This window comes from Biomphalaria glabrata, chromosome 8 (assembly GCF_947242115.1).
Source record: "Biomphalaria glabrata chromosome 8, xgBioGlab47.1, whole genome shotgun sequence".
In the NCBI taxonomy this organism is placed as follows: domain Eukaryota; kingdom Metazoa; phylum Mollusca; class Gastropoda; family Planorbidae; genus Biomphalaria; species Biomphalaria glabrata.
The window spans coordinates 41,998,451-42,009,740 of NC_074718.1; the positions used below are offsets into that span (position 1 = coordinate 41,998,451).

An 11,290-nucleotide genomic window follows, 5' to 3' on the forward strand; every position below is an offset into this window, starting at 1 on the left:
AAATGCTCCTTCTTCCCTAGTGCTATTAGAGCATGTTGGAATAGGTTGCATGAGCCAGCCTGGAAAACCCATGAGTTGTCAGTCATTGGTTAACATGCATGACTAGATTGACCTAGGAACACGCATAGGACGTATACATCATCTTTTTTTTTTTTTTTTTTTTTTTTTTTTTTTTTTAAGTATCGTCTGCATTTTATACGATAAGATACGATCTTATTATTTTTTTTACTTTTGCTACTAAAGACTTGGATAGACTTCTCTTTCCCTCTGACTTAGATCGAGACCAATCTTTGTAGAACTTTAGAAGGCATGAACACTGATTTGTGACTTGGAAACGAGCTATTGGTCTAAACTATCCACAGATTGCGGCTTCCCCTTCTATAACGCTTGGTCTCTCACTTAGATCTAAACAAATCATAAGTTAGAAAAATTGTGGCTATCATTTTGGTATAGAAGAGATCGTTGACTGATAAATGGTACCACGAGGACTGAAGAAGGGGTCAATAACCCTCTAGAGGCTTTGAGGGTGTCCATGAAGCGTTTGCTTTGTCCTCCTTGTAAGCGCTTTCCTTCCCTTAATTGTTCATACAGTAGGCCTAGTGTTTATGGATGCAGGGGGTCTTCCATTCTGCAGACGTGTTCTGCCTATTGCAGCTGGGACTGCATCAGGATTGTGTGAATGCTTTGCAGGCCCGCTCTTTGAGCAACTTCAATATCAGGAATTAAAAAAGAAAAAAACTAGTTACCGGTAGGCCTACTCCAGCAATAACACTGAGGACAAGTTTCACTATTTCTTCTCTAAAATAATTGTATTGAGTCTTGTCTCTATAGCTAAAGTTTAAAAAAAGCTAATGGTACGGAAATATTAAAATATCAAAAAGATTAGGAAGACAAATCTACCTAACAAAGTGCAAGATGGAAGAATGGAAAGTGAGAGTGAACAAAAAGATGGCTGGCTGGCCTATTCATTGCAGCTTGAGAGCAGAACTGAGAATGGCTAAGCCTGTAATTACCAACATATCTGCTCTTTCCTCAATCAGAGTTCATGATCTCAGTAACTACAGATTACAAATGATTGTTTTTACTTCTTCCTGCACATGATATATGCTTCAGATGCCAATCTTTGCTCTTGGAGTGGGGTGAACCTATTCCTTAACATATCTTTCAAGCAGTATTATTAAGTGCCAATTAAGTAGTGCTTTCGATTACATTTGTATGTCTCTAGGCCTCACATATCAAAACCCCACTTTACCTACAGATTTTTAATACATAAAATGTACATTACAAAGAACGGCATAATTTTTTTTTGCCATTTGTGTATTATTAAATATTATGTTCCAACAGAGTGATGTGAATTTCCTATACAGTATTCTTCAATGTGGTTTTCCCCATCAGTTTTTTTTTTATCTCTTCCTTTACACCGAATATAAGATATTTTTTTTTTGCAAGTCTCTAAGTTAAATTATTTTTTACTGTGATATAACTTATCATATGGCCAGATTGATTTTTACTTATTGTCATGTTAAGAACATGTACAAAAAAATGATTGCTGTACTTTAGATGGATTCGAAAACCTAACTGTGACCTTCATATACAGGCATATGTTGCAAATAAAGTCAATGTATGTTGGGAGTAGGGAGGCAGGGTTGTTGAGCGGTAAAGCGTTTGACTTCTGAACTGGAGGTCCTGGGTTTGAATCCTGGTGAAGACGGAGATTTTTAATTTCGGGATCTTTAGGGCGCCTCTGAGTCCACGCAGCTCTAATGGGTACCTGACATTAGTTGGGTAAAAGTAAAGCTGGTTAGTCATCATGCTGGCCACATGAAACCCTCACTAACAATGAGCCAAAGAAACCAATGACCATAACATCATCATCTGCCTTATAGTCCGCATGGTTTGAAAGGGGAACTTTAATCTATGTTGGGAGTAAGTTCTAAAATTTTTCAATATAAAAAAATACAAAAAAAAAAATTATTATTTGATCAATTGTAGACTAGACTTAGAGGATAAATTACATTAGAGAAATTCCTTCTGATTTACACAATTGTCTATACTTCTTTTAATGAAAATAGAAACAAATAGTTTAATGCACGATTCATATTTCAAATTATTTTTTTTAAACAAGTTTTTTTTAAATTATAACGTCTTATTATCTGTGCAGGTAAGAATTGTCTTTAACATGCATTTTCATCAATTAGTGATCTTTAAAATCTCTTTATATAACTTCCAAGTTTGATTATTTTAATTTGAAACCACAAGCCCAAAAATTTAGAGAAAAGTAAAAATAAACACTTATAGCATTGTTTATGTCTTGTGTTCATATATAGAGAATAATAAGAGTCAACATAAAACAGCATTTGGAAAGACTATGTTTAATTTCAGTGAAATAAAAGACTAGATGACTTTTTTTTACTTCAGTGACAATTATTCAGCTTGCTGAGGTGTAATGTTTCAAAATATAAGAATCTACTTTGACATCACATTCACACAGGTTATAAGGACTAGATCACGCTCACTGGATACTTCTTATAATCTGTTACCATGGAGACATTTATCATGCATTATAATATAAAAAAGAAAGTGGTGACGTTGATACAAAAATGGGGGTGAAGGGGGGGAAAAAAAAAGGGAAAAACAATAAAGAGCTGTGAAAACATTAGAACTTTACAAGAGCTTCATTTCCTTTATGCTCATTGACTTGATGTTTATCATGTACATTTATTTAAATGCATGAGATAGCAAAAATATTATGCTGATGTATTAAAGCGAATTCAAACATTTTTATTTTAAAGATATATTGACTTTACAATATTGTGGTGTAAAAGAAAAAATGTGTTCACAGATCTATTGATGAGTGATAAACTTGAGAGCTTGTTCAGTTGTTAACATCTTTGTGACTTTAAACCACATAATAATATTAAAAAGATCAAAACTATTGTATGAAACAAATATGGAATGTACAAGTAACTGCTAAAAAAACAAATCTATTCCAATCAATATTTTTTTAAAAACTAGTAAAAAAAATATCTAAATCATTTTTTTACAAGTATCAAATTATAATCTAGAAATTTTGATTTTGTTTCAAAATTACACTAAACAAAAATAAATTAATTGCAGTGCTATTCAGTATGCCCTGATTTCATTTGAGGGCAAGAATTCAACAGAAGTAGGAAACACTTTGCAATCAGTGCATTAACAATTATCAAACTTTTTAAATTTCTCAATAAGATGTTAAAAGAAGGATCTACATCAAACAAATGATTAAAAAAAAATTATTTGAAGGAATGAAAAGGTTTGTAGATTTACATCAAATGCTAAAATTTCATCAGCAGAGTATAGCTGTACACTTTATTTTAGAAATGCATCATTCATTGTTTATTTAGCAGAATGAAATGAAAATCATGACTTATTCTCGTACTGTTGATATGTGGTTTTTTTTTACCACATCAGTTAACAGCTGAAATATATGAAAATTTGACTTTAGGTAACAATAAAAGAATGTGTCGAGTGTTTTACAAGATTCATAGCTCCTCTTGAAACAGAATTCTAATCAACTTTTATAAGATCTGGTTCTTCCACAAGTTTATTGTGAATCTGCATCAGTCCTTTGAAGTATTTCACAGTTCTCACACGCAGTTCCATTGTGGCATCCTCGTCGCAGAGGAAAATGGCATGTGGATGCTGCTGGAAGGCAGAGACTGTCCACATGTGGTTAACACCTTCTTCAATCGCCTTGTGCAGGGCAAACGCTTTGTGAGCTCCAGTTATCAAAATCATGACCTGGTTTTAAAAAAAGTTCATAAATATCAAATTGTTGCATAGAAAATGATACTAATGCTATCAGTGTGCATATCATTAAAAAAAACAACAACTTTTTAACTGAGATTTTAATAAAGGGTGCCCAATGGGACTGGAAGTTTATTTATAAATTTTCATAGTATAAAGAAACATTTTTCTGAATGAAATAAGAATTATATTTGTGTGCTTGTAACACACACACACACACACATATATGTGTATGTGTGTGTGTTTTGTCAAATAAGATAAACCATTGGCATTAATAAAGTAAATTTAGCTTAAAACATTATTTTGCTAATCATCCAATCTAATCTAGATGTCCATAAATCACTATGTGTTTATAAATGTATACATTACAGAAAAAAAGTTTTGATAATTGGTATGTGAGTGAACAGGTGGCCAAGAGTTAATCCAGGTATTATTAACAAATACAAGGATAACTGGGGCTTTATTTTCTGAGTAGTTATATTATTTGATTTCTTTTCAACTCTTGAAGATGCACAAACTCTTGATTCTTCTTATAATAGACTGAAGTAACACAATGTAGACATTACGTTAATTGAAGTTTTATCCTTTCAAACTCCATTCATGGATAATGAATGTAGATCAAAGTGATGAAATAAATTATAGTGATATAAACAATACAAGTATCAATGAAATAAACTGATAATATTTGTAGCTTGACTGATAGTATGAAATAGTGAACAATGATAGCCCCCTCTATCTTTCTTTGATTTTACTTTGGTATATTCTATTCTTGATGGCCAGTGCATTTATTTATGCAACAAATGGTCAAGATTTCAACTTTAAGATTCCCAAGACATTTAGAATGCAATTTTTACATCTTTTCTGTATTACTTAAATTAATCAAATTAAATTACTGGAATGAATGCAAGAGTGACAGTGATTAGTAAAGCTGTTTAAGTAAGTTTTGTCTAGATAGTTTATGGTGCCATCCTATGTTAACTGCAAAGATAACTGTAACACCAAGTGACCAACAAAGCTTCTGTAAAAAATAAGAATATATCTGCTTGTAATACTAACATACAGACAGTAAGAATGATAAATATAATGACTGTTTCTCTTTCTCCAACCAAAAAAAAAAAAAAAAAGCTACACTCGGTAAGTTATTTAAAAAAAATTTCTGCTTCAATGTACCCACCTCATCAGCATCCATCACCGTTCCAACTCCAACAGTTAAAGCTTGGGTTGGTACCTTTTTCAGATCATTACCAAAGAAACGGGCGTTGGCCAAAATGGTTTCTTGAGCAAGAGTTTTAACTCTAGTGCGAGAGACTAAGCTAGAACCTGGTTCATTGAAAGCAATGTGGCCATCTGGACCAATCCCTGTGGGCAGAAATAAAATATTTCATCAACACAAAAGATTGTCAACTCAAGGTAATACAGTAATAGAAAACTAAACCAGCTAGGGAATAATAATTCATGATAGTATGATGGGTTACTTCCCTATTTAGCATTACAAGAGACTGCTAGTCTAGTTTTATGGTAAAAAAGCCTGTTCTTAATTCTCTCTACATTTCTCTCTTTTCATATAATGTAATAAATTTTAATTTCTTTTCTTAACTACACTTAGTTATTGCCATCTCTCCCACAAATTAATATCTAACAGATATAAATGTATATATATCAACACAGTATTTCAACTCCATAGAGATTAATGCCAAACTTGTGGCGTTCTAAAGAAATTAAAAAAAAAAAAAGAACATTTAACAACTTTTGACAGCAGACATTGATAAAACATGAGAGCCAATGCCTGAAGATTGAAAGGGTCCATTTTGGGTAAAAAAACAAGTTTTACTGTTTAATTTTTAGTTGAAAAAGAACTGGTTTAATAGATTGCATTGTAACTCTGTATCCTTTTGAAAGTGTAATGCTCTAATGCACGAGTTGGGTAGTAGCTAGAGAGACAGGGATCAGTAATGGTGGTCAAGATTATTGTATGACCAGAAACGTGCAGAACTCCTTGAAAAGATTTTTATGTCAACAACTATGTGGGTCATCGAATGAGAGAAAGTTCTAACTAAGAGTCAAGAATTATGTAACAATCTAGAAAAGTATTTTTACTATAAAAGGAAAGCAAAGCTAGCTATCAGGGTCATTGTTCATTTCTCATTAGTTATATATTGTCTGTAATTTATTCAGCAATTATTCACTGTGCTTTATTTAATAGTATTTATCAGTCAGGTTATTCTACAATGCATATATTCAAGTGATTTATGTTTGTGGGAAATTGGTTAATCGCTGGATTAATTATTTTACTGAATTGAGTTTGAAGGCATTAAACTCAAGAAAAATTGTATTCTTCAGAGTATTTATGCAGACGCCACTACCAACCTGCAGATGCTACAAGACTGTGAAAGATAAAAGTCTAGAGGATTGTGTGTACAAAATATGAGCAAGTGATTTGTGTTTAAGGCAAATGGTCTGAATATTTCTGATGTGCTGAAATTGTAAAAATTTTTTGTATAAATTCAAGAATTTAACAAACATCAGATATTCAAATAACTTTACAGACCACCAATAAACAGTCTTATTCCACCCGCTTCTTTGATCCTTTGTTCATACTCTTGGCACTCTTTCTCCAAGTCTTCAGCATTTCCGTTCAGCAGATGAGCATTTTCTGGTTCAATGTCGATGTGCTTGAAAAAGTTCTCCCACATAAAAGAGTGGTAACTTTCAGGATGCTCTCTGGGCAGAGCTGTTTATGGACATAACACAAATAATTTAATTTAAAAAACATTACAGTACAAACAATTTTAAAGAGAAAACTGATGCTAACTATTCTAAGGGTACTAAATTAATATACAAAAATACACTCTAATAAAAATGTTAACAACATTTCCACTAAATGAAAGGGAAGTGATGCTGTAATTGTTGAATTGATAAAATTTGAGTTGATTAGATTTGATAACTAAACAAGAATCAACATTTTTAGCTGCACCTGATAGGGAAAAAGCTGCTATAAGTTTAATGAGGTCTATCTGTTACATTTAGATCTCAAAAACTAGAAAAGATTTTGAAAATCTGATTTCATATATATTTTAGAGTTTGCTTAGTTCTGGTGCAATGTCTACTTTTTATATTCTGAAAGTGAACCATTTTGTTTGTAAGTTAATTTTTCATAAAAAATACTAGGACCCATAGGACCTAGAAATATTTAAATTATTCAATCCATGTAATTTCAAAAAAAAAAAAAAAGTTTTTTCTTGTAATTTAAGGCTTTTGTATGCTTGCATTGCAGAAGGTTTTATTTAAGAAGTTAGAATAGTCTGATGCAACATTTTTTTTTGTCAAAGAATGTCATGAAAAACAAAACAAAACAACTTACCAACATACTCATCCATGTTGAATGTTTTCACATACTTGAATGATAGTTTACCAGCTCGATGGAACTCTATCAGCTTTTTATACATGCCTAGTGGAGTACTACCTAGAATTGTAGAATTCACAATTATATGGCTTTTTAATTTATACATGCCTAGTGGAGTACTACCTATAATTGTAGAATTCACAATTATATGGCTTTTTAATTTATACATGCCTAGTGGAGTACTACCTATAATTGTAGAATTCACAATTATATGGCTTTTTATACATGCCTAGTGGAGTACTACCTATAATTGTAGAATTCACAATTATATGGCTTTTTATACATGCCTAGTGGAGTACTACCTATAATTGTAGAATTCACAAAAATACACATTTAGCCACTCAGAACTTAATAGCAAATTTATTCAATGAGATATACAGCTAAGTATATAGGCAACAAAGAGGTCAAATATATAACCTATTCAAAAGATTGTTTCCTAATAAAAACTAAAATGATGTACAGGTATCTATTTTCAGCAGCAACGCTACTAAGTTATAACAAAATATAAGGAGGTAAAAAAGATGGTCTAGCAAAGTGATAGTACGGCAGGCAAACAGAGATCACTTCATGGTTTTGTTTTAACAGAATCTTAATCGTGGTGAAGACAGGGATTTTTTATTTCAGGGACTTTAGGGCAACTCCTGAATCCACCCAGCTCTAATGGAGACCTGATATTAGGGAAAAGAAAAGGCGATTAGTCGTTGTGCTGGCCACATGACACCATTGTTATTTGTGAGCCACAGAAACAGATGACCTTAAAATCATCTGCCCTATAGATTGCAAGGTCTGAAAGGGGAGCTTAACTACTTTACTTAACACGAATTCTCTGGTGTATGAGATTGTGTGAACTTAACTTCTTGCATGATCTGCCCTATAGATTGCAAGGTCTGAAAGGGGAGCTTAACTACTTTACTTAACACGAATTCTCTGGTGTATGAGATTGTGTGAACTTAACTTCTTGCATGATTACTCTCTTAGTATTTCTGTACAAAATATATTATCATATACCTTATGACAAAATTTTTGGGTCAAAATTTCAAAACTTAAGACTACTGACCTATTTTAGAAAAATATTAACTGGGACAACATTTTAAGCCTGAGCAAAATTTAGTTAGAATCCAAGTAAATATAAGTAGAATTTAGGAATATGGCACACAGTAAAGACTATCTGAATAGCGTAAAAACTCTGTACCAGTACTATAATATAGTTAGGTATCAAAAGTTCAGCCATAATTATATTTTACCTGTTGGAAGACCCAAAGTAAAATACTTTTCAGGACCGGCTTTGAAGTTTATGATACATTTTCTGACATATTTTGCTGCCCATTCTGAGACTTGGTCATAGTTATCATGAATAACTAGCCTCATTTTCAAGTGTCAGTGAATGCCTGAAAATAAAATAAAAGATAAAAATAAGCAAAGTTTAAACCAACAATGTATAAGCAACCAAAATGCAGACCTATCACACAATAATGTCTCTAGTAGACTGAGAAATGAATGGCCAAAGATTAATAAATGAATATGCCTAGAGTATTTATTTGAATATTTAACTTTGTAAAAGTAGATTAACTTTATTACTAATTGTAACTAGAAGATCAATTCTAGCTGAGAAAATTAATTGAAACAGGAGTGTGACATGATATTTTTGCAATCTTTCTGGAAAGACTTCTGAAAGAACAGAAAATGGGCATAAGAAAAATTAAAACCATTTTGAGTTAGTTCCCTTTATGAATCTGATGAGGTTTATATGCCACTGGTTTGAAACAAATATCATGGAGTCCTTTCTCTACTGTAAATCTTGTACAAAATTGATGCTACAGTATAAAAACATGAAACCTTGCATAGGTCTCAGCCTACAGGCTATAGGTTGAAACTTCAATGCTGACAAAGTATTCATGAATTTCAGTTTTTAACTGGAATTTTTTCACATTAAAGGTAGCATTATTATATTATAATTATATTATTATTAAAATCTCAAGCAACCTCAAACCTACTATAGTATCTAGATCTAGATAAATAAGTCTATTTATATATATTTATATAATAATTAAATATTCTAGTATATTATTCCATATAGTAATGTATGCTGCTGGGTCAAATGAGGCAGCAATTGCACGAAGGCATCTACATCAGGTTTTGTTCAGATGGCAATCCCATACAAAAACAAAGGAGATTGTCATAACGGAGCTTCTCTATGCCGATGATAGCGCACTGCTTGCTCACAATGAACATGATCTCCAGAACACGGTCAACAAATTTGCATACGCTGTAGCCTCTTTCAGTTTATCTATAAACCTCAGGAGAACAGAAGTCATGTTCCAGAAATCACCCAATAAAACCTACTCAGCCCCAAAGATCACCATAAACAGACAGCCCCTTAACATGGTAGACCACTTCACATATCTAAGTAGTATTGTATCAAATGATGCCTCACTTTCAAGGGAAGTTGATAACAATCTGGCCATGGCCAGTAGCGCTTTTGGACGCCTTCAGGTGAGAGTTTGGTGGAATAAATCACTCCGCCTGTTTACAAAAATCAATGTCTACCAAGCGGTGGTTCTCTCAACCCTTTTATATGGATCTGAGACATGGGTGCTATACAGAAAGCAACTAAGACTACTTGAGCACTTTCATCAAAGATGCTTGTGCTCCATAATGGTCATATGGTGGCAAGACCGCACTACAAATACGATGTCCTTGTGAAAGCCAGTATAGAGGGACTGCTTATAGTCCAACAGTTATGCTGGGCAGGGCACATATCCTGTATGCAAAAGGCAGTATTTGGTGAGCTAAAAGGTGGTTGATGTAAAAGAGGTGCCGCACAGAAATGCTTCAAAGACCAGCTTAGGCGCCAACCAACTTGCCTTATCTGACATAGAATAGAGTACCTGGTTGCATGCGCCTCAGAACGAGACAGCTGGAGGTCACTCATTAAGGCCACGGGATACAAATTTGAGACCAAAAGAAAATCTGCTGCAGAGGTCAGATGCAGACGGCGAAAATAAAATCTAAATCGACCACCTGTGAACAATGGTTATGCTTGCCCTGGATGAGGCAAAATATGTAGGTCACAGCTGGGGCTGCACAGCCACAGAAAATAATGCATTCCTCACTAATCTTCAGACTCGAAGACAAGCCTTATTATTATAGTAATATATAATTAAATCTATATAGATCTAAAAATAATTCAAATACTAATCAATATCTAGGATTCTAGTAGGATATCCAGATACTATCTAATGTAAACTGTCTAATTTTTGGATGGGTATTGTAATAAGAAATATTATTATTATTCACTAATTACTAATATTCTTAATTATAGAAAGAATATTAACTTAGGCTAAGTTAAAATATCAATAATTCTAATAATATTATAAATATAGTAAATATATGATGATAATAATATTAACAAAAAACATAGCTAGGCTACAGCTACACTCCTACAGATTAAACTGATCATTAAACAAAACGAATGGTGACAATGATGTAGATCTATAATAATCTATATTAGTCTATAACTCTATATCTATATGATATATGACCTAGATCTATAATTCTATATAGATCTAGACTCTACACTAGACGGGCTGATGAATGAGTCAGCTGCCCTGCTGGGTGACTACCGTCTAGATCTGTATTCTAACTTACTCTAGACACAGTAGTGTAGTCAGTAGACTGTAGTTTAGTGTACTGCCTGACAGACCAAACATAAAAAGTTTAAAAAGTAGACTAGACTTAGACTTAGACTCACTAGACTAGTCACTAGACTAGATTATCATTATCTACTATTATTACTATAGAGTATAGATTCTCTAACACCTATTCTGCAAAATCTCCTAATCTACAACCAATGTGAATGTTTTATCAAGTTTCTTGACCTGATTTTATTTCTGAAGACCTAAGAAATACGGATAATTCACACTGTACCTGAACTTTAAAATCTTCAACCAGCTGATAAGATAATAAAAAAGACGCACAGACAGCGAAAAATTAGTCATAACCTTGTTTTTGTTAGAGCAAAATCATGTGATTTCTAAATTTAGAATACAATGTAGTAAAATAGATCTAAGAACGCTTTGGCTAAGTTGCTAAGAATTTGTA

At 32.7% G+C, this 11,290-nt stretch overlaps 1 protein-coding gene across 3 annotated transcripts; it reads right to left on the bottom strand.

Annotated features, from left to right (window-relative positions):
• Positions 1-2,356: 2,356 nt before the first annotated feature.
• Positions 2,357-11,229, bottom strand: LOC106061458 (glucosamine-6-phosphate isomerase 2-like). 3 transcript variants are annotated; one of them, XM_013219608.2, is made up of 6 exons: positions 11,117-11,229; positions 8,434-8,577; positions 7,148-7,249; positions 6,335-6,517; positions 4,961-5,145; positions 2,357-3,780 (listed from the first exon to the last, which is right to left on the bottom strand). In XM_013219608.2, exons 2-6 carry the CDS (start codon positions 8,555-8,557, stop codon positions 3,547-3,549), a joined length of 828 nt encoding a protein of 275 aa, XP_013075062.1. In that variant the 5' UTR covers positions 8,558-8,577; positions 11,117-11,229; the 3' UTR covers positions 2,357-3,546. The 3 variants fall into 3 exon arrangements, with proteins under 3 accessions (XP_013075062.1, XP_013075063.1, XP_013075064.1); XM_013219609.2 differs by having other exon boundaries at positions 11,068-11,176; XM_013219610.2 differs by lacking the exon at positions 11,117-11,229 and adding an exon at positions 10,838-10,976.
• Positions 11,230-11,290: the final 61 nt, after the last annotated feature.